Genomic DNA, 22,862 nt, shown 5'->3' with positions numbered 1-22,862 from the left:
TTGCAGCAGGTGGCTGCCCAATCTGAAAATCCTGTTGCGCCCTGATGCAGGCAATGGAAAATTCTTTTTCGGCTGCCCAAAAGTATGCTACAAAATGACTGCATAGGTATAGAATTTATTTAATTACAGTTATAACATTAACATCTATATATATAATGTATATATGTATGTAAAATGTTTCTGCCTGTTTAAGTTGTTGTTGCTTTTTTAAACTTTTGCTTGTTTAATCGCTATTTAAAATTACTTAAAATACTAGAAGAGCGTAACTTGTTTTTGTTGGTTTCTTTCTTTCTGGTTTAATTCTTGTAGTTCTTGTAGTATTTGCCTGTGGGGTAGACATCCGGTGATATTTTATATTCCTCTTCCGTTTGTTTTGTTTCAATCAGTTGGTGACCTGCTGTTCTGTGATTTAGACAGTGGCAATGACAATCAGGAGATGTGCCAACTCGGCCACGCGATTCTTGAGATCCGGAGCAGCACGCTCGAGGTTCTCGTTAGCGAAATCGCATGCCGGGAAGATGTGCACCACGTAGGCCGCCTGCTCGCTGCCCGGAATGGGTATGTTCACAATGCCGGCGGCCATTTTCTGTTGCAGGTAGGTGATGAATCCGGTCTGGAGGTTCCTGGAATGCTGCAGCACATCGGCGTGATCTCTTCCGCAGGGCAAAGCCAAAAGCATGCAATGCTCCTTGTCAACCTGGCAATTTAAAGGGGATTATGTTATTGTTGCCCAGATTGCTACAACAATGTAGTACCAGCTACATCGGTTATCTGTACATACCTGCATCTTTTTGGCGACTCCTTCCAGCTGTGTTTGCTCCAGTCTCATCCGCTGTGCAATCCTCAGCAGCGGCGTGTTGGTCTCCACCAAGCTGGGAAGTGACGCTCTAGCCACATTCGGGTTTCCATGCACAAAGTGCATTTGCACAGCGGCCTGGTCAGTTTTCAGGGCCAGTCACTGGGTAGCGTTGCAGGAGAGTAACCAGCGAGTCACCCGGTGGTGGAGCCATCGCCGGTGGAGCTTGCTGGGTGGCCAGTTCCATGCCAGCGTGCAGAGAAGGTGGTAGGTGCTCCTGCTGTTGTTTGACTGCGGGTGCGGGGGTAAAATCTTCGTTAGCTGGGATTGCCTTATACTGACCAAAGGACAGTTGACACTCACCGGCAGCTGCGATCATAGACAGATCGTGCATTTCCTGCATTTCCATGGGCTTGCCTGGATGAAGGTGGCTTCCCGGCTGCACGCTGCCATCGCGTCCAATAAACGGACTTCCGGCGGAGACTGCTGGCATTTGTGGCGGCACCACCACGCTAATGGAGGCAGTTGGTCGATGGGCCGGCGGTGGCTCCAGCTGTAGGCCACCACTCTCGTACAAGCCTCGCGAAGCAATTTCGCTGAAGTGAGCCGGTGGAATGCGGGCATTGTGTACATAAACCTGCGCCATTTGCGGCGAGTCTGTAAATAAAAAAGAGGATTATAAATTTCGGATATAACAAGGCTTAAAGCTCTCAACACTTACCAGCTGCGGTGCGATCCTGCGGACTCTGCAAACTGTGGGGCACTGCAATGGTCCTTGGAGGTCCACTGCCAGGGCGTCGTAGCTCCAGCGGCGGACTGTTGCTCATCTTGTCATCGTAGTCGCCACTTCGCATCAAGTGATGCTGGTAGAGCATGAAATCCCTGGAAGCAGCCACTCCTCGATAGGTTGAATCGTTCTAAAAATGACACATGACATAGAATTTATTGATTAGGCGTTCTTTTACACGTCTTAATGGTTTTTATATGGCTGCACAATGGGATAAACTTGGTTACGCTACTTGGAAGCTCCGCAAGTAAAACTTGTGCATTACCGGTGTTATGGGCGATGCCTGCTGATGAGCTGGAGGCGGACTCTGGGTTCGCCGTCCGCTGACATAAGCGCCCAGGTCATGCTGCATCCACAGTTAGCAATTTTGATAGTAAAATTAGTTTAACGTTAGTATGGGTTTTTTCTTAAGAATTTAAAGGTCATTTAAAAAAACAAAAGATATCAAATTATACTTAAATATACAAGTAGTTGGTTCAAATTAACAGAAATCTATACAAATATTTATTACTCACCAGGCCGGCGTCGAAAGGTGGCACTCCGGCCATTCCGGGCGGTAGAACCAATGGCGATACCTTCGGCTGGCCTTGTGGACTGATGTTCGGAATCGCTGTGCGCAGCCCTGTAAAATATCAAAGTTAGTTAGGGTCTTGCCGAATGATATAAGCACCCATAACTTACCAGCTGCTCCTACGGCGGAGTTGACCTGCTGCTGAGCGGATTTCAACACTGCAGCTGATACCGGCGGCGGACTTCCCACACTGCCTGCCATGATCTGGCCAGCCTGCAGGCCGTGTACTATGGGATTGGGCTTTCCAGGCGGCGGCGAGGGATTCAACTGATGCTGCTGTGGCTGCAGATGTGCTGGTAGTTTCTGCTGCAGAAGCATTCCAGGATGGGTGGGCAACATCATGCCGTGAGGAGGTAGTTGCACCTGAGCTCCCTTCTGCTGGTTGGTTTGCTTGTACAGGTGCTGTTATTGCTGCTGCTGAATGGATGCCAATGAAGTGGGTGGCAAGACAGAGGGTGCGTAGCCAAAGTTGGGCTTGCCCAGCTGCATGTGAACTCCTGCTGACGAAGTGGGTGGCGGCTGCTGCTGCTGTTGTTGCGGCTGAGCCACGACTGAAGCCTTGGAGCTCACCACATGCAGTATCTGTGGTGTCACAGCTGAGGTCGTTTGCTTGATCACCAATGTTTGTGGCTGCTGCTGCTGCTGGGGACTAACGGTGGCTCCTGGTCCCAGCTGTTGCTGGTGGCCAGGAATCCTTGGCGAGTGCGGCGAGTGAGCTGGCCGATGATCTTGCTGCCGTAGGACTTGAGGTGCAGGTTCTGCTTGTGCAGCTGAACGCGCACGCGAAATATCTCGTCGGCTGTGATCGAGTTCAGGTGGAAGATGGCCACCAGCCGGGAGTGGTCCAGCCAGTTGCGCACCTCGCGTGCGATGATCTCGTTGTACGGGTTCTCCAGCTGCTGCTGCTGCTGCGTGCGCTCCGCTCGAGTCCGGAAGCAGCTCTTGGCCTTTGGTGGCTCCGGATACTTTGGATGGGTGACTGCGATGACGCGGGCTCGCTCGTAGTGCGGCTCCTTGGGCCGCTGAATGTTGATCTTGCCCCTGAAGCGGAGGAACTGCAGAGCCGGAGTGCTGGTTTTGGCCAGCGGAAGACCTGGAATTCATTCAGTAATCCGCATATCAGGTAAACATTTAAACACATGTACTTAGTTACACAACAAATTCACCGGGGTCAGGTTAAACGCATGAAACGCATAAATGAAAAGCGGCACAACTTACTCTTCTGTATGAGGGTCGCCATCCTGTAATGCTGCTACAATATAACCGTATTCCTACTAAAACTAGTTAATTCATAAATAATTATTTATTTAACAACAATTGGAGCAAACGAAGTTTACTCTGTACTATCGATGTATAGCGTTGCCACCCGGCAGTTAATAGCGTGTTCAGACTGAGTGGTATTTCTGGTTTTCTATAGCGGATTTTGATTTAACTTTCCTCGTAATCGTAATTTGCACAAATCAAGGCCGACAGCTAAATGACTGAACAGCTAACAGCCTAAACTAACGATCCCCATCACTTTTGGAAAAATTAAATTTTTCACCAATTTTCACATTTTTGATAAGGGGTACCATCATGATTTTTTTTACAAAAATTGGCGAAAATTAAAATGTCCAGATTTGAACGCAAATCGATTCAGAATTAAACAACGAATTCAACAAGGTATGACATTCCATAATTGGACGAATATTTCCTATGTTTTGGCAAAAAAACTGATATTTTAGGGTAAAGAAAAGGGATTTAAATTTTAGGCAAAAACAACTTTTCCTTCAGTTTTTCAGTCGTTGAATTAAAATTGTTTCAGTCAAAAAGTTGATTTTTTTCGTTGAATAGATTTGAATTTAACGGCAAATATTGCCAGACTGTTTTGTCTCCTTTCATAGCGGAGACACCCACCGTAGCGGATACACATGTTTTAGGGTTACCGTTTATGTAATACAGATTATCGTTATATCTGTGACACGATCACAAGAACTTCGCGGTTGCCCATCTCTATGTAGCGGTTGTTTTCCAGTGGCAGCCATCTTGAAAAATGCAGTTTTGTGAGTAAGCTCAGATTTGGCAATTAATAAATTTAATCGGAAAATACGCAGGAATCTGATAAAATCCAAGCACAGAAGTGTCCACCGAGACAAGCGGCGTGTGATCCCGATCACCGGCGATAGGAATTTCCCGAGATCCAACCGTTTAGAGCTTTCGATTCGTCCAATTTTGCAAGGGGTGCCAGTTTCGTCTGCCGATTCAAGGAGCACGTGGACACCAAGGAAGCTGTTAAAATCCCAGCACAGAAGTGCCCAAGGAGACAAGCAGCAATCCCGATCACCAGCGATAGGAGTTTACCGAGATCCATTCGATCGATTCGGCCAATTTTGCAAGGGGTGCCAGTTTCGTCCGCCGATTCAAGGAGGAGCACGTGGACACCAAGAGCTCCTGCTCAATGCTCGAACTGGTGCGCCGCAAGCTTAGTCACACGCCCGCTTTCCCAACATGTTCCTGATTCCTTGTAAGTGTTCCCCTCTACCCAACTCCTTAAGAGCCATCTAATCATGAGATCATATTCCCCAATAGGTAAGGGAGTGATGCAGCAGATCGTGCTGCTGGTAGAACAGCGGCTAAACAGAGATCTCATCCCCGACCCGGACAACGACTGTCAACTGCAGCAAGAACGAGACGCCTATGCGCTAGCGTTTGGAAAAGGAGTCACTTGCAGATCTTTGAGATCGGAACAGAGGTACTGCATCATCGTCTGATCTGCGAGCAGCAGGAGCGAGCTCGCATGTACCGTCTGATCACCTAGGGCAGCACACCCGACTCCAAAAAAGAATGTGCCACACTGGTCAAAACTGCCGCACGCCGGAAAGCATGTACATAGATGGAGTCGGCCTGTTAAAAGATCGCGCTGCCGGTAAATAGAGTGTTGGAGTTTTTGCAAAAGCGCGGCCAGACAACGAGAGCTTCCGCCGGCGGCAGGAGGAGTAGTGCGCCAACCAGAAGGCGGAGCTGAAGAAGTGCACTATTCAGCGCAAAGCAAAGTTTAATGTTTATCATGGCCCACGGCAGCCTGCAAAGAGTGGTCGGGAGCATGATAGCGGTGGATAATAAGAAGATTCAGATCATTGTCTCTTTGAAAAGTAATGTTTCCAAATTGCAATTGAAATATTTTAATTTTATTCGCAATGGCTCTTTTTGAACACATATTTTTTTTAATTTTCACAATTGTTCGTTTTTTGGAAAAATAAATTTTAAATTTCCGTTAGATCAGCAACGTTGTTCTCCGCCACTTGGTTGGATTTCTGGATTTCAGATACCAGGCGCACAGAAAAAACAGCAGGTGGATACATACTAATTTTTCGCTCTCACTAGAGATGTGTTGCCATAAGGAATACAAGGGATTCCATTGCCTATCGATCAGTCGCCCATCCCTAATTGCTCTCTGCTTTCAACTAACGGTTGTCTTCCAGTGAGCTCGACTGTGATTGGTCGATGGGGGAGGGGAAACATGCGAAGGGTAGCCATCTTGAAAAAAGAACCGTTATGTGAGAGAAGTCACAAAAATCAGCAGCGACCTACTACTTTTCTGCTGATTCTGTTCGCCTGGTGTAAAAAATCAGAAAATTTGTCTTGAAACGCACAAGTCGAAGATTACGGTAAATCTGGGGCCGAGTTGTGGCCAATTTGGTCCGCCAGATCGGACAATTCTCTCGAATTTCTAGATTTGAGGTACCAGGCGAACAGAATTAATAGTAGGTCGCTGCAGGTAATAGTGAACTCCTGTGACGTCATTATGCAAGTATGCTCCTATTGGTCAATGGCTTGGCCGCCATCTTGAAAAAGAACCGTTATGTGAGCGAAGTCGGAAATATCAGCAGCGACCTACTACTTTTCTGCTGATTCTGTTCGCCTGGTGTAAAAAATCAGAAAATTTGTCTTGAAACGCACAAGTCGAAGATTACGGTAAATCTGGGGCCGAGTTGTGGCCAATTTGGTCCGCCAGATCGGACAATTCTCTCGAATTTCTAGATTTGAGGTACCAGGCGAACAGAATTAATAGTAGGTCGCTGCAGGTAATAGTGAACTCCTGTGACGTCATTATGCAAGTATGCTCCTATTGGTCAATGGCTTGGCAGCCATCTTGAAAAAGAACCGTTATGTGAGCGAAGTCGGAAATATCAGCAGCGACCTACTGCCGATTATGAGCGCCTGGTGTCAGAAATCAAGAATTTAGCTCTGAAACCGCCAAGGTGAAGATTACGGTAAATTGTGATCAATTTGTGGCACATTTCGACCGAGATGCGGCACATTTGGCCAGTCAAATCGAGAGATTTGCAGATTGAAAGTACCAGGCGAACATAAATTGCAGCAGGTGGCTGCCCAATCTGAAAATCCTGTTGCGCCCTGATGCAGGCAATGGAAAATTCTTTTTCGGCTGCCCAAAAGTATGCTACAAAATGACTGCATAGGTATAGAATTTATTTAATTACAGTTATAACATTAACATCTATATATATAATGTATATATGTATGTATAAGTTGCATTTCGCTATGGGGTTCGATTTTGTTTTCCGGGCCAAGAAACCTATAGAATGTGGAAGGGCGAAAATAAAAACAAAACCAAGTGTAAGAAATAAGTGTAATTTAATCGGTTTCTTCAATGTAACTTAGAAAATAACTAAAAAGTCTCTTAAATCATACAACTTATACATTAACATATGTTTAACAGCGCTTCATCTGTTTCAACTTGAAAAATGTGTTCTCTTTACTTGCTGCTTTCTTCGCTTTTACTTTTCTTTTTATCGATTTCTGTTCCTGGGTGACCAATTGCAGATCTGATCTCTCTTATTTTCGTATAGTTAATTGTGTTATATAATGTACAGTTTGTTTCTCTTTAGTTTAGTTTTAAAACATACAACTAAATACGCGCTAAACACTAATTAAACTGTATTTACATTTCATACTTGTTAGAGTCTAAATAATTTAAATATTTTACAGTTGTGTTTTGTTTTCTTTTCTTTTACTCGTGTTTTTCTTTTTCATATTTTTCTGTCGGTCACATAATTTACAAGTCGTGTGAAAACTTACGTTTAAATTTAAGGAGTGTTCAGAGAGGGTACTATATAGGTTATTGTATCATAATGTGAGGGGTATGTTTATGTGTTAATGTTCTTGTGGGGTGTCAGCATAATGGTATAGAGGCCCTGAAACTACCCAACATTGTACAAAGTTTCGCGCACAAAAACTAAAAAGTGGGAGGAGATCGGAACGCCTATGTTTAGATTTAGACCAGTGATTCATAGATTTAGTTTTGTGGCAGTGATGGTGGTGGTAAGTAAAAAATAAAATAGAAACAGAAGGTAGGAAACAACAAACAAAATTACCAACAGCGTCGATTCGGGAACTCTATCGGATTTCTAAGAGAATATAAGAAACTCTGCTGCAGAGCGAAAGTAACAACACGAAACGAGACGTGTCTAAACTTTAAAGTATTTGGCTTAACATATTGATTATAATTAAATACGCGTCTAGATAATGTAATGTAATGCATAATGTATGTGTGTGTGTATGCTATCGTAGGAAAAGCCTCTGGGCGCATCTCTAAACCTAATTGTGCTTAACAGCATGGGCGACAGACCTGACCCATCTGAAGTTCTTTGGGTCTATGTCAGGCCCCGTATACTAGTTTAATAGGCAGGCATTCCATAGAGCCAAGGAACCGATCTGTCTAAAATAAAACGGTTGGTTGTGTTCGGGGCGGAAACTTTGTATAACGCGGAGCAGTAACTTTCCTATCGAAGCAGTCGAAAGTTATAGACCAATCAAAACTTAATCGTGTTAGGGATAGGATCGGATATTAATATTATGTTTGGGTAGTAGTATGCATAGTACAGTAAACAGTTAATATGTTGTAAGCTTTCTTTAACATTTCTTTCAATTTGCATGTGTAGGTTTTCGTGTTTTACGTGTTTCTTTCATTTTAAATAAAGCAAAAATAAAACTTTCTTTCTTGAGATCAAACTTAACGATACTTTGCAAGCTTTTTGTTAATGATTTTAAATTAGGTAGAGTTAAATAATTAATTTAGACAAATATTTATCGATTTGCTTCAGCTTTCAAAGTGTCGGGATTTGAAGGGATTTTTTTCGCTTTGTTTGAGTCTCTTGCGGATCTCTTTCCGTCCAGATGTGATCTTGGCCTCAATGTTCTTCTGCTTCTCTTGCATTTGTTTATTCAATAAAGTTTGCATGTTTCTGCTTGTTTAAGTTCTTTTTGTATCGTTTTGCTTTGCTTTTTTAAACTTTTGCTTGTTTAATCGCTATTTAAAATTACTTAAAATACTAGAAGAGCGTAACTTGTTTTTGTTGGTTTCTTTCTTTCTGGTTTAATTCTTGTAGTTCTTGTAGTATTTGCCTGTGGGGTGGACATCCGGTGATATTTTTATTTTCTTCATCCGTTTGTTTTGTTTCCATCGGTTAGTGGCCTGCTGTTCTGTGATTTAGACAGTGGCAATGACAATCAGGAGATGTGCCAACTCGGCCACGCGATTCTTGAGATCCGGAGCAGCACGCTCGAGGTTCTCGTTAGCGAAATCGCATGCCGGGAAGATGTGCACCACGTAGGCCGCCTGCTCGCTGCCCGGAATGGGTATGTTCACAATGCCGGCGGCCATTTTCTGTTGCAGGTAGGTGATGAATCCGGTCTGGAGGTTCCTTGAATGCTGCAGCACATCGGCGTGATCTCTTCCGCAGGGCAAAGCCAAAAGCATGCAATGCTCCTTGTCAACCTGGCAATTTAAAGGGGATTATGTTATTGTTGTCCAGAATGTTGAAACAATGTAGTACCAGCTACATCGGTTGTCTCTACATACCTGCATCTTTTTGGCGACTCCTTCCAGCTGTGTTTGCTCCAGTCGCATCCGCTGTGCAATTCTCAGCAGCGGCGTGTTGGTCTCCACCAAGCTGGGAAGTGACGCTCTAGCCACATTCGGGTTTCCATGCACAAAGTGCATTTGCACAGCGGCCTGGTCGGTTTTCAGGGCCAGCAAACCCTGCCACATCACTGGGTAGCGTTGCAGGAGAGTAACCAGCGAGTCACCCGGTGGTGGAGCCATCGCCGGTGGAGCTTGCTGGGGGGCCAGTTCCATGCCAGCGTGCAGAGAAGGTGGTAGATGCTCCTGCTGTTGCTTGACTGCGGTTGCGAGGGTAAAATCTTCGTTAGCTGGGATTGCCTTATACTGACCAAAGGACAGTTGACACTCACCGGCAGCTGCGATCATAGACATGTGGTCCAGATCGTGCATTTCCTGCATTTCCATTGGCTTGCCTGGATGAAGGTGGCTTCCCGGCTGCACGCTGCCATCGCGTCCAATAAACGGACTTCCGGCGGAGACTGCTGGCATTTGTGGTGGCACCACCACGCTAATGGATGCAGTTGGTCGATGGGCCGGCGGTGGCTCCAGCTGTAGGCCACCACTCTCGTACAAGCCTCTCGAAGCTATTTCGCTGAAGTGAGCCGGTGGAATGCGGGCATTGTGTACATAAACCTGCGCCATTTGCGGCGAGTCTGTAAATAAAAAAAGGGGATTATTGGTAATTGGGACTATGGATATAACAAGGCTTAAAGCTCTCAACACTTACCAGCTGCGGTGCGATCCTGCGGACTCTGCAAACTGTGAGGCACTGCAATGGTCCTTGGAGGTCCACTGCCAGGGCGTCGTAGCTCCAGAGGCGGACTGTTGCTCATCTTGTCATCGTAGTCGCCACCTCGCATCAAGTGATGCTGGTAGAGCATGAAATCCCTGGAAGCAGCCACTCCTCGATAGGTTGAATCGTTCTAGAAATGACACATGAAAGAGAATTTATTGATTATCTATTCTTTTACTTGTCTTAATGGTTTTTATATGGCTGCACAAGGGGATAAATTTGGTTACGCTACTTGGAAGCTCCGCAAGTAAAACTTGTGCATTACCGGTGTTATGGGCGATGCCTGCTGATGAGCTGGAGGCGGACTCTGGGTTCGCCGTCCACTGACGTAAGCGCCCAGGTCATGCTGCATCCACAGTTAGCAATTTTGATAGTAAAATTAGTTTAAAGTTAGTATGGTTTTTTTCTTGAGAATTTAGAGGTAATTTAAAAATACCAAAAGATATCAAATTATACTTAAAAATACAAGCAGTTGGTTCAAATTAACATAAATCTATACAAATATTTATTACTCACCAAGCCAGCGTCGAAAGGCGGCACTCCGGCCATTCCAGGCGGTAGAACCAGTGGCGATACCCTCGGCTGGCCTTGCGGACTGATGTTCGGAATCGCTGTGCGCAGCCCTGTAAAGAATTGAAGTTAGATAGGGTCTTGCCGAATGATATAGGCTGTATAACTTACCAGCTGCTCCTACGGCGGAGTTGACCTGCTGCTGAGCGGATTTCAGCACTGCAGCTGATACCGGCGGCGGACTTCCCACACTGCCTGCCATGATTTGGCCAGCCTGCAGGCCGTGCACTATGGGATTGGGCTTTCCAGGCGGAGGCGAGGGATTCAACTGATGCTGCTGTGGCTGCAGATGTGCTGGTAGTTTCTGCTGCAGAAGCATTCCAGGATGGGTGGGCAACATCATGCCGTGAGGAGGTAGTTGCACCTGAGCTGCCTTCTGCTGGTTGGTTTGCTTGTACAGATGCTGCTGTTGCTGCTGCGGAATGGATGCCGACGAAGTGGGTGGCAAGACAGAGGGTGCGTAGCCAAAGTTGGGCTTGCCCAGCTGCATGTGAACTCCTGCTGACGAAGTGGGTGGCGGCTGCTGCTGCTGTTGTTGCGGCTGCGCCACCACTGAAGCCTTGGAGCTCACCACATGCAGTATCTGTGGTGTCGCAGCTGAAGTCGTTTGCTTGATCACCAACGTTTGTGGCTGCTGCTGCTGCTGGGGACTGACGGTAGCTCCTGGTCCCAACTGTTGCTGGTGGCCAGGAATTCTGGGTGAGTGCGGCGAGTGTGCTGTTGGTGGCGGCACATTGACCAGAAGATGTTGCTGCTGCTGCAGGTGACGTGCAATGATCTGGGGCTGCAACAGTTGCTGATTTCCTGCGTTGTCTGTGAGCAACATGTGGCCAGAATGTGGCTGCTGCGGGGGTTGAGCTACTGGCTGCTTGGTGGGCGTCAATTGCTGCTGCAGATTCTTTTCCCTATTCAGCACGTGAGCCTTGAGTGGTTGAGGTGGCCGCACATTGCTGTGCTGCGCATGCTGCACCACCGTAGGAAGCGGATTCTGCTGCAGTACAATGGGTTGTTTTGGCGGAGCCACCATCTGTGGTAGTTGCTGCTGCTGCTGAATCACCGGTGGAGTGGGGTTTCCTTTCACCAGAACACTCACTGGCTTGTTGAGCAGGGCCGCTGCTGCGGCGGACTCAAGCTGCACGGATTTTCCCAAAGCGGTAATCGGTGTTGGAGCACCAGAAGCAATCACAGTGGTACTAATTTGTTTGTGTGGTGCTTGCTGCGGAAGTGGCTGCTGCTGCTGCTGCGAGGGATGAGGCGGTGGACCGGCTTCATTGCTGCTGTTGGCAGGAGCAGCGGCGGTGGCTGCTGGAAGATTGCCCTCCTTGCCCTGGGGCATTCCTGCGGTGATTACTCCCGTGACGGGATCAACTAGAGCCTTGCTGACCGCATCCGCTGCCCCGCCAGTGATCTTCTGTGTAGCAGGAGCTGCTGTTTGATGCATCGGCAATCCGCCGCTGGGAATGGATGAGTTGATGGCCTGATAGGACTCAATCTCCGCTGCCGCGATCGCTTTCTTTTTGGGATGTTGCGGCATTGTCGGCTTGGGCGGAACCATGACGGGCACGGGAACGGGAGCGGTAACGGGAACCGATACAGCCACTGGACTACGAGTAGGAATGGGTGCGACTGGAATGGGTATAGGTTCCACTTCCTTACTATCCAACTGCGGCATATGAGGTTGCACGTTAACGGCCTCAGGAGCGGCAGTGGTTGGATTTGCCGCGATCGGCTCATCCGTCAAGCTTGCTGTCGGCTCACCAATAGTCTTCCTGTCCTTTGAACGTCTTGGGCGTCCAACTGCGTTGGCGGGTTGCACAGCATCCGTCTTCTTTGCCTGCGCATTTCTGCCAGAACGGCGTGGTGGAGTTTGGGCGCCTTTCGGCAACTGTTGTCCCGCTCCAGTTGGAGTGTTCGTATTTCGCACGACATCCTCGATTATGTCGTCCACGGTGCTACGATCCTCCTTCTCCTGCAGTCGGCGTGATTTGCGTGTATTACTCGACTCGGAGTTGTCTCCGCCGATTGGATCACTTTGTGATACAACCTCCGGCTGCTGTTGTTGTGGCATAGGTTGCTCCGCTTCGGCACTGTTCTTAATTGAAGGTTGCGTCTTGTTGATGGTGAGAATGAGTCGTGGTCGCTGATCTTCTGCTGGTGGCGCAACCGTAGAATTGGCTTTGCCCTTGGGCTCTTCGCCGGCGTCTTCGTGGAACTCGTAGATATCCTGACTGGTTCCCACTTGACTGGCGACCTGTTGCTGAGCTTGCGCCTGAGTCAAGGCTTGGTTTCTGGCCTTCTTCTCTGCAGCTGTGAGCACGGGACTGGGAGGAATAGGAACGGCTGGCGGTGCAACCGCAGGCGTGGTTGTTGCGACCATTTCCATTGCCTTTCGCTGCAAATCGAGCTGCTGCTGCTGAAGTTGCTGCTGCTGCAAGAGCAGATTCCTCGGAGGACGACCTTTTCTGCCTCTGGTCACAGGAGCTGTAGCAGGTTTCCTCAGCCTGGTTTGCACTCCGTTGTCACCTGGCTGCAACACCAATCCCGAATCCGCTCCTGGGGCCGTAGCTGTTGCCGAGTTAAGCGGGAATCCTCCCACCTTTTTGGCTCCTCTCGGTTGGCGACCTCGCTTGGCGCTGCCTCCCCTTCCCGGGGGTCGGCCAACAGTGGGCATGGCAGGCTTTGCTGGCGGCAATTGCCTGGTCTCCGTCTCATCCTCTGTGTCGTGATCGTTGGAGCTGTTGGCACTCACAGAAGGAGTCGGAAGGGGCGGCTCCTCGTGATCCACAGGCTGCGGATTCGGAACAGGAGCCGGTCCCATTGCCTGCATCTCAACTGGTCGCTTGTCCTCTTTAGCCGCCAACGGAGTATCTAGTTTCTTTATCACACTGTCAATGTTCACCTCCTTGGCTGACCAGTAATCGCTGTCCACCTCCTTGGAATCCTGTTCGATCAGCTCATCCTGCTTCGGCTGCGAGATCTTGATCAGATTCTCCTCCGTCAGCAGGGAGGCTCCGGTCTTCGGTGAGATTACTGCCGAGCTGGTAGTTGGAGTGGGTGTACGAATTACCGACACACTTTCCGATGTCTTCAGGGCTGCCACAGCCGGTGATGGTTCTGCATGAGCAGCGGCTGGATTCTCCTTGCTCTGGTTTGGAGCATAGTGAATGGCATTCGCTGAAGTCGATTGTGGAGCAACTTGATTTGGTGGCGGTACAATATGTTGTTGCACAATCAACTTTGGTGTATTCTGGATCACGTTGTGTGGCGTTTGAAGAGGAAGATTTCCTCCTGGCGAAGACAGCGGCTTCTGATGATGGTGTACTGGCACTGGCGGCAGTTGTTGGTGTGGCTGCTGCGACTGCTGTTGGTGAGTCTGTGCCTGGGGTCCAACTCTTGTCAATATTGCTGCAGGCTGCGGCCCTTGAGGGACTGCAACCGGAACCGGAACCAAAGTATTCGGCTTGCAGGGTGGACTGTGCGGCAGTTGTTGCGGATGTTGCTGCTGAGGCGGCACACCTCGTGGTGGAAGCTGCGTATGATGTTGTTGCGATGGAAACATCGGCGAAGGAGCTCCCAAGTGGCCTGGGCCCTGAGGCGACTGCTGTTGCTGCTGCTGGGGAGTATGGATCTGTTGTTGTAGCTTTTGTATTTGCTGCAGCTGCTGTTGTTGGGCCTGATGTTGCTGGTTCAATTGCTGCTGCTGTTGGGCCTGATGTTGTTGGTTGAACTGCTGCTGAGCTTGATGCTGTTTCTGAGCCTGATGTTGTTGTTGAGCGTGATGTTGTTGGTTTAACTGCTGCTGGTTTTGATGCTGCTGTTGTGTTTGATGTTGCTGCTGAGCTTGGTGTTGCTGCTGAGCTTGATGGTGCTGCTGAGCCTGATGCTGTTGCTGCTGCTGCATTTGGTGTTGCTGAGCTGTCGTCAATTGTTGCGCCTGGCCATGAAGTTGTTGCTGTTGCATGTGCTGCTGCTGCTGCTGTTGTCGCTGTATCATCTGCTGGTGCATAAACTGTTGCATGTGCTGCTGGTGCTGATGCTGCTGGTGCGCCGTCATCTTGGCCATCATCTGCGGCGAATGCTGCTGTTGCTGCTGCTGCTGCTGGGCCTGATGGTGTTGCTGCTGGGCATTCACATGAAGGTTCTTGTGCGGCGGCAGGCTGCCCAAGGGTGGTGAACTGGCCACCTGGGATTGAGTGGCCTGTTGCGGCTGCACGGTCACCACTTTGCTAATGATCGTCGGATGATGGGGCACTGGCATAGCTGGCATTTTCTGCAGGGGAATGGCCATCAACTGCGGTGAATTCTGCACCTCAATCACAGATTTCGACGAAGGTTGCTGGGGCACCTGCTGTGGTTGTTGTTGTTGATGCTGGCTTCTGGGCTGGTAAGTGTTCGCCTTGTTGCTGCTAGGCGAATTGTTGGCGGCCAACACTCGAGTTGTGGGACTGGCCAACGGACTTATGTTGCTACCCTGAGGGCTGGTTATCAGCTGTGCCTGCTGAACCTGTTGCTGCGTTGCCGGTGGGTTTACCACAGGTCGCCCAACAGGACTTAGCTGACCCACCAGGCGGTTTTGGGCTCCACCGCGTCCTGGCGAAAGAAGCGGACTGTGTGGAGAGGGAGCCCGAATGCCAACCATGTACGTTCCAGCTTGCTGGGGATGATGCGGCTGCTGTTGCTGCTGATGTGGAGATAGCACCATTTGGGGCACCACAAAGTGGGCAGGCTGCTCTGGTATGTATATCGTTGGTGGCTGCATAATCAGGGATTGCGTTCGCAATGTTTGGTGTGGCGTTGGCGGAGCCTGCTTGGGAGTCGAAGCTTGAGGCATAATATTCTGACTTGGAGTTGGACTTCCAAATGAGATGGACGCAGAAGCTGAAGCTGTTGTAGACGCTGTGCTGGAGTTGGAGCAATTGCTCATCACATTGGACAGATCCAGGTTAATGACGGGTGTTGGATTAACTCCGCTTGCTCCCACGGGATGTGGAGCAGGTAAGACTGTCTGCACAGGCTGCACCAACGGCTGTTGGAGTTTACTGATGGTTGGCGGTTCAATCTTAGCAGGGGAAGAGGCTACCACTGCGTCACTTACAGGTGCCGTCTTCTGTGGCTCCAAGGATGGCAACTTTGTTATCACAGAAAGTTGCGGTGCGGCTTCCTTGCTGGGCTTGGGTTTCGATTCTTCCTGAGGCAATTCCACCTTTGGCGCTTCCCTCACAGAAGAGCTGCTGTTGCTGATGGACTTATCCGGCGACGAGGAGCTCTGGACAGTTTCATCGATCTTAAGACTGGGTCCACTGCTATCCGCCTCGTCGGGATTCTCCTCTGTGTCCGTATCAATCTGCAGATCCCTCTCCGATTGCGGAGTATCAGCCTTGATGTCCATCATATCCTCGTGCCTCAAACTTTGCACCGCCTTGTTGAGTTCGTCGGGATCACCGAGAGCAGGTTCCAGTTCAGCTTCGGGTTCTGGTTCAGGTTCGGGCTCTGGTTCCGGTTCTGGCTCCGGCTCGGGCTCCAGTTCGGGTTCCTCCAGGATGGCTGCCGGCTCTCCAGCTGCCTCGATGGCCTTGGCGGCCAGAGCTGCCTCTTCGTCGGGTTCTGCCACCACTAGAGCTGGGGTTTCTATCTCACTTACCGAGGTCATTTCATCCATGCCATCGAGCGAGTAATCCGCCGTGGAGGAAGTGCCAAAACTTTCACCCAAAAGAGCGGACACGGCACTCTCCGTCTCCTCCTGCGAGATGGTCACACGCGACTTGCTGTCCTCCAGCTTATCCAAGGGCTTGGTCGCACCTGGAGGCGATGCCACCGGAATTTTAGGCTCATCTGCCATATTTTCCAGCAAGGATGATGAATTGAACTCTGCCGAAATAGATTGAACGGCCGATTCGCTAATCCTATCATCCAGCTGGCCATCGAAGCCGGGTATGAAGTTATCCTTCTTCTTGTTTTGGCCAGAGGCACTGGTCGGCGAGCTTTCCAATCCTGCCGCTGCAGTTACTGCGGCACTGGCTCCGGCTGCGGTGGAGGATGTGGGCGTGGTGGCCAAGGCAGAAGAGGAATTCACTCCGGTTCCACTGCTCACCGGGGTCTCTGCAGACTGAGTGGACAGCATGGAACTGTTGGCGATGGTTGGAGTTTTGGGTATGGGACTGATGAGACGAGGCTTCTCGCGCGAAGGAGTGAGGCTATCGCTTCCGCGGCTCACGGGGGTCGTGGGTTTCGCCTTCGGGGTGAGCAGTACATCGTCGTCATCGTCGCCTATTAGGCAGGGTAAACTAGGAGATGGCTTGCACATTGGTGGCGATGAAACGTGCTTGGCATCCAGCTGCTCCTCTGCATGCTTGCTAGCAGCTTGAACGTTGACAGTCAGTTTTCCAGGAGTCGGAGGAGCGGACGAAGTGGGTGCCGCATTTGGCAAGGATTCCCTGCGCTGCTGCTGCAGCATCTTCTCCTGCTTCTCCTCCTTGGACCGCTTCTTTTTCTTCTTCTTGTCCTTGCTCTTATGCTGCTCTTGCTGCTCCGGTTTGGCGCCCTGCTTAATCATCTCCACCGAGTGGTTGTCTTCGTTGTCCGAGAACCGGAACACATCTGCCATATCGGATCTGTAGGTGGCGGCTGTGGAGGGAGTGGCTTCCTCTGGAATTGGCTTGCTGTCAAAGTCAATCATTAGCTGAGCCTCGAGAGCTCTTCCTGCTTCATCCATGTCCACGCTGTTGTCATCATCCACTTTGGTCTCAGCCTTAGAGGTTTGCTGTTGTGCCTGATGTTGCTGTTCTCGCTGAGATTTCTCGCGCCGCTTCTTCTCGCGCTTCTCCTTCCGATGTCGCTCCCTATCCGCATGGGAGGATGAACTGCTGCCGCCCGTCTGGCGACTTCTTTCCTGTGGCTGCTGCTGCTCATCCTCCGGCACGGGCAGTTGATTTAGCACTTCTTGGTTTTTGCTGTTGGGTGTGGTAGGTTCCTGTTTGTACGTTTGCAGAGCAGCCGAGACAATTGGACCAGTGGTTGACACACAACTGGCTATGGTGTCCTTGTTGCTCTCTGCTTGTTCGGGGAACTGCGATTCATCCTCATCCGAAATGATGCCAAAGATGAACTCCATTTTATCCTCTCCCCTCTTGGAAGGCTGCGACATCACAGGAGCCGAAGTGGGCGTGGCAGGCATGGGCGAAGCACTAGGATGGACTCCTCCTGAGTTGTATATTTTCGTGGAGGAGGAGGTATCCAGGCTCTTCGATTTCTTGGACTTCTTCAGACGATGGCGTTCTTCCTTCGACAGTTTTTCTGTAACTGCATCGTTGGTGGTAGGCGAATTGGCCACAGTGGTGCTGCTATTGGTCTCCGTCATATTCCTCATCTTTTCGCGTTTCTTTTCCTTTCTCTCCTTGTGCTTTCTCCTCTCACTGGCCGAAATCTCTAGCGGCAGAGAAGCACTCTCGGTTTTAAGGTCATCAAAACTATCGAACTTGGCTTTGCACTCGGTTGAAGAGTGAACATCAAAGATGGAGGGCGTCGATGGAGTCACCAGCAGAGGAGTCGGAGGAGCCGATGTCTCCGCTGTGGATGCGGACTTCAGGCGCCGCTTGCTCTTCTTGTGTTTTTTGCGAGTTTCTGGTGAGTAATCCTTGGGCTTCCCAGAATCAGAGTAAGTGTAGGCAGCTGAATTGTAGAAATCCCCAATCTCCTTCTTGATCTCCCTTTCCGTCTTCACCTTGCGCTCCTCCATCGAGGAGTTGGAGTCATGACGGGACTTGAACTTCTGTTCGCTGTCGGAGAGCTGCTCCCGCTTGATTTCGTGGACGGGAGCAGCGGGCTGTTCTTGCTTGATCGCCAAATCAGGAGGCGGTAGGGATTGCGACTCCGAATCGGATGCAATCCGTGTGGAGTGTGAGTTTCTCTTGCCCAGGTGACTGTGCTTCATCACATTCCTTCTGATCTCATCCTCGGAGCTGTCGTCGCCATCGCAAAGTCTCCGTAGGTTCTGCTGCATCTGACGCAGCCTTTTATCCGACAGGGCGCTTGCATCCTGCCGTTCCTGATCGCCAGGCTCTGCATCCGAATCGGAGGAAATTCGCCGCTGGTGGCACTCCTCATCGTCATCATCGTCGCTGCTGGACAGACCAGGATAACGACCATGGAAACTGCTGCTGCCACTATTACGATGGTGACGATCCTCAAACTCTGTGTCAGAGTCCCCGTCATAGCTGGTGGAACGCTTCTTTTTGGCACGAGATTGCTTGAGCTGAGAGAATTTCGCCTTGATCTTTTTCTCCTCCGCCTGGCGTTGCATATTCTTGCAGCTCCTGGCCTTTACTTTGTCGTACATTGAGACATTGGGACAATCGTCCGGAATGTCGAAGATGGAGTGCTTCTTGGAAGCATCATCTGTGTCGTCAGAGTCTGCGGAGCTCAACATCATCAGTTTGGCGCGAAGCGATTTCGAAGAGGAGTGATGGCCTTCATCGGATCCCCTCGATGATTTCCGCTCCGCACTGCGTCTGTGGTGGTGATGATGGGGCTTTCCACTCGAGGTATTGGTGGCTGCTGAGCTGAGTTCTCCAGCGGATCCACTTCCCGCCGCAGAGATTCTCCTGTGAGGATTGTGCTGCTGGGGCGTATGTTCTTCATCTGTGTTTGTGGATTCCGCCACCGAATGCCTCTTCTTCTCGCGATGGTGATGATGCTCTCTTTTGCTCTTATGCCTGGAGGATGAGCTACTGCCGTGATGGTGACTACTGGAGTGCTCCCTCTCCTTCTCCCTTTTGGGCTGAGGATGCTGCTCCTCCTCACTCGTATTTAACTGCTGTTTGCTTTGGGAAGAAGGATCCACCGCCATTTCAATGGAGGGATTCGTTTCAATCGAGCTGACACTGCTCTTCTGGTGGTGCTTATCCCGGCGTTGATGCTTCGAGGATGAAGAGGAACTCCCTCCGCTGCCATGGGACTTTGAGATGTGAGAGCTACTGGTTTTCTCCTCCTTGGAACTACTGCTCTTGTGCTCCTTGGAGTCCCGGCGGTCGGTCAGCCTCTGATTACTGTTGTGAACCGATGTATTCTGGGAGCCCTCCATTCTTATGCGCTTTACATAGTCCTCATGGTGATTCTGGTGGCTAGATCCTCCACATGCTCCGGCACTGTGGTTGCTTTCTTGCGAACTGAGTCGTCGCTTGTGCAGGCGCACTGGCGAATTTCTGGACAACTTCCGCGAGCGGTCCTTGGAAGCGTTGTCTGAAGGGGTAGATGGAGAAGCACTCGGAGTGCCGGGAGCAGTGGCATCCACGGCGTTCTCCTTGTTGTGTTGACAATCGCTTGGGGCAGTTGAGGAAGCAATATTGTTGTGGGAGTAGAAGCTGCTAGCCTCGACGGTGGCATCCGCCTTGCTCTTGTGGTACGAGGAGAGTTCACGCATCCTGCCCATGCGAGCTTCCTGCTCGGCATCCATGGCGCGCCGAGATTGCTCCTTTTCTCGCTGCTCTCTCTCACGTTGATCGTTCTCGCGGTGGAGCTCCTTTTCCCTTTGCTCCTTCTCGCGCAGCTCCTTTTCCCTCTGCTCTTTTTCTCGCAGCTCCTTCTCTCGTTGCTCCTTTTCACGCAGCTCCTTTTCTCTTTGCTCCTTTTCTTTTTGTTCCCTTTCACGCTGCTCCTTCTCCCTAAGCTCTCGTTCTTCCCTTTCCTTCTTTTCCCGATCCTCTTGGGCCTTTTTCTCGCGCTCCTTCTCCTTTTCTTTCTCCTCCTTGGCCTTTCGCTCCTCTCTGTCTCTCTCCTCCTGCAGAGCCTTGCGCTCCTTTTCCTCTCGCTCGTGCTGCTTCCGCAGATCCTTCTCACGCTTCTCCTTCTCCTGACGCTCCTTTTTCTCCCTTTCGTGGCGCTGGTCCTTCTCGGATTTCTCCGCCGGCTCATCGGGTTCACTGGAGTCGTCTTCAATGCGGGGAGTAGCTGACTTGGAGGACTGCGAAGTGGCCGAGTTCTTCCGCTTATCGGAGGACGAATGGGACGACGAGTTCTTGTCGGACTTTTTGTTCTTCTTGTCGCTCGATTCGGATCGATTGTTGTGCTTGCTGTGAGATTTATCGTGGCTGCTACTGATCTTCCTCGAACTGGAACCAGAGGATTGGGATGACGAGGTGGTACCACTCTTCTTCGGCTGCTCTTCCTCGCTAAAGGTCGGTTGCGGTGGTTTTTGTACAGGTGTCACTGCTGTGGTTGAGGAACTGTTACCGTTGGACGATGATGATGAAGTAGATGTACCAGCAGATGTACCCGCAGATCCTGCTGCTGCTCCGGAGGATGTGCTGTTGGTGGTGCCCACGTTGGTACTTCCTGGCACTGATGCGGATTTCTGAAGCTGAATTCTCGCCGGAGACTGTTGAGGAGCATCTGGCACGCTCAAACTCTTGGTCAGATTGCTTCCAGAAGGCTGACCAGCTGATCTCGGTTGTTTTCCCATTTCTGGAGGAGGTGGAGGCGCTGGCTGCACCGCTGGCGGAGGCGCAGCAGTGTTTGGCAATGGCGGGTGACTGGGAAACGGGTACTGGAGTCCCTTAGTGGGTCCCGAATTGGCAGCTGGTGAGGATGAGGCGGCGGTGGGTGCTCCACTTGCGACTCCCGGTGCTGCAGGTTTGGTTAGCTGTCCAAGGTTTGCGGAGGTGGCTCCTCCCACCGAAGGTGAGGGCGATGGGCTGTTGTAGGGCGACATCGAAGCCTGGGGAGAGTTCATTGGCGACAAACTGCTCAGCCTTTGGAGCAATCCCGCCGTTTTGCTACTCGTCGAGTTGCCCAATCCACCGCCACAGTTTCCAATAATAGGAGTTGTCTTGGTAGCCGCGAGATTGGGCAGCGCTGGTGAGGTGTTCCCACTGCATGAGCCTCCAGGATGTCGGGATACACTAGATACCAATGAAGATCCCACCATAATATTGGAACTGGAACCCATTGCGAAATCGGAGCTGGCTGGGTCATACCACTGGTTTTTGTTCAGCCGCTGGAAGTCGTCGTCAAAGATGCTCTTCTTGGCCAGCACGGATTTGACAATGTCCGAGGGCTGCAGCTCATCAATGTCCAGAAACTTGTGCCGAGAATTGCTGGTGGAGCTGGATACCGTCCCACTTGAACTGTTGCTGTTTCCGGACCCCGAACTCGGTTGATGCGAGTTCAGGCCGCTTCCCAGATTCATGTGCATGGAGAGCTGCCATGATGGCGTGGCACTCGAGGGCGTGTGACTGGAAACATGTTCTCTGCTGTTTCCTCCAGACCACCTCTCGTAGTTCTCCTCGAAGTTCCGAAGTCGTTCATCCAGTGATGGACTTCCTCCTGCATTTTGGCCAGGTACGTCAGAATCGCTGGAATTCGAGCTTAGTGAGCGCGGACGTGCCGGACTGGCCATCAAGCCAGAGTTGGAGGATGTGGATCCATGCAGTTGCTGCGACTGCTGCTGGTGATTATGCTGGTGGTGTTGGTGGTGCGAGGACGATCGCCAATAGCGCGAGGAGGGACTGGGCAGGAATGCTGATCCAGAACAGGAGCCCATTCCCTGACTGGTGTTTAGACTAGAGTTGTTGTTGAGGGAGCATGTCGAGGAGGAGGAGGCTCCTAGGCCTCCCAACCCTCCGGACGACCCTGCCCCCAGTTGCTGCTGCAGGTAGCTGCTTCCCGCTCCGCCTCCACTGCCTCTGGACTGCTGCTGTTGGAAGAAGAGCACACCGAACTTTGGCAGGGGCAGCCACATAACCTCCCTGACCCGCTCCCGCGCTCTTTCTCTGGGCGGAGGCAGGCGGCGTGGCTCTGTGGGCAGGACTTCGGGTCGCTCATCGCACAGCGGTGTTCCAGGGCGAGACCCATCCGCACTCTCTCCCCCGCTGGCCTCGTGTGAGTGATGGGAATGTAGCTGGTGACCTCTGCCCCGCGAGACGTGATGATGGTAATCATCCGCCGGCGCAAGACTACTTATCCCGCCCAAGCCAGGTCCACCAGAATTATTGCTGGTTGACGACGAGCTGGGCTGCTGCATGGTAGTGGTCACTCGTCTCCTCTTCGCAGCCAACGAGGCGTTCAACATGTGCTGCTGATCCATGCTGCTGGCTCCAACAATTCCGTGCCTGAAGGCCGAGGAACTAGAGAGCGCCGACAAAGCTCCCACATCGATGGACGGGCGGCGGCAACTGAGCATCATGGATGGGGGAGCCGACGGCAGGTGGCCGGGGAACTTCATGCTGGGGGAACCACTCGGGGTCTCGGAGACCCTCCGGATTTCGCTCTTGCGGTTGAGGGGATCGTGTATCACATCACAGTTGGACAGGGAAAGAGGGCTGGGCTTGTTGATGCTGCTGTGTTCTCCAGTGGACTCCAGCTAAAAGGGAAGGATGTACAAAAATAATTAGTTTTCATATATCAACAAGAACCGTTTAGATTTTTGATTTCCAACTTTGAGTGTTC

At 50.7% G+C, this 22,862-nt stretch overlaps 4 protein-coding genes across 9 annotated transcripts in view; all 4 read right to left on the bottom strand.

Annotated features, from left to right (window-relative positions):
- Positions 1-205: 205 nt before the first annotated feature.
- On the bottom strand, positions 206-922 carry LOC138912008 (protein split ends-like). Its single transcript, XM_070211728.1, has 2 exons — positions 782-922; positions 206-697 (listed from the first exon to the last, which is right to left on the bottom strand). The coding sequence occupies exons 1-2, from the start codon at positions 920-922 to the stop codon at positions 410-412; spliced, it is 429 nt and encodes a 142-aa protein (XP_070067829.1). The 3' UTR covers positions 206-409.
- A 16-nt stretch (positions 923-938) lies between these two features.
- On the bottom strand, positions 939-2,503 carry LOC123003256 (protein split ends-like). 2 transcript variants are annotated; one of them, XM_070211725.1, is made up of 5 exons: positions 2,265-2,503; positions 2,099-2,205; positions 1,518-1,713; positions 1,160-1,453; positions 939-1,087 (listed from the first exon to the last, which is right to left on the bottom strand). In XM_070211725.1, exons 1-5 carry the CDS (start codon positions 2,494-2,496, stop codon positions 939-941), a joined length of 978 nt encoding a protein of 325 aa, XP_070067826.1. In that variant the 5' UTR covers positions 2,497-2,503. The 2 variants fall into 2 exon arrangements, with proteins under 2 accessions (XP_070067826.1, XP_070067827.1); XM_070211726.1 differs by lacking the exons at positions 2,099-2,205; positions 2,265-2,503 and adding an exon at positions 1,849-2,086.
- A 264-nt stretch (positions 2,504-2,767) lies between these two features.
- On the bottom strand, positions 2,768-3,471 carry LOC123003255 (large ribosomal subunit protein uL10m-like). Its single transcript, XM_044395254.2, has 2 exons — positions 3,373-3,471; positions 2,768-3,247 (listed from the first exon to the last, which is right to left on the bottom strand). Exons 1-2 carry the CDS (start codon positions 3,392-3,394, stop codon positions 2,769-2,771), a joined length of 501 nt encoding a protein of 166 aa, XP_044251189.1. The 5' UTR covers positions 3,395-3,471; the 3' UTR covers position 2,768.
- A 3,299-nt stretch (positions 3,472-6,770) lies between these two features.
- The window catches only part of spen (split ends), a 59,710-nt gene continuing 43,618 nt past the window's right edge, over positions 6,771-22,862 (bottom strand). For 4 of the 5 annotated variants that reach the window (XM_070211718.1, XM_070211719.1, XM_070211720.1 and 1 more), the window contains 6 exons: positions 10,533-22,776; positions 10,368-10,474; positions 9,786-9,981; positions 9,409-9,711; positions 9,017-9,336; positions 6,771-8,932 (listed from right to left, as the gene is read on the bottom strand). In XM_070211718.1, the coding sequence (XP_070067819.1) occupies positions 8,645-8,932; positions 9,017-9,336; positions 9,409-9,711; positions 9,786-9,981; positions 10,368-10,474; positions 10,533-22,776 (13,458 nt within the window). In that variant the 3' untranslated portion in view covers positions 6,771-8,644. Of the gene's footprint in view, positions 8,933-9,016; positions 9,337-9,408; positions 9,712-9,785; positions 9,982-10,116; positions 10,198-10,367; positions 10,475-10,532; positions 22,777-22,862 lie in introns of all 5 variants that reach the window. The other variant, XM_044395219.2, reaches the window with a different exon arrangement.

This window comes from Drosophila takahashii, chromosome 2L (assembly GCF_030179915.1).
Source record: "Drosophila takahashii strain IR98-3 E-12201 chromosome 2L, DtakHiC1v2, whole genome shotgun sequence".
Lineage (NCBI taxonomy): Eukaryota > Metazoa > Arthropoda > Insecta > Diptera > Drosophilidae > Drosophila > Drosophila takahashii.
Note: the sequence above shows the minus strand (reverse complement) of the source record. Positions and strands in the feature narration are given on the sequence as shown.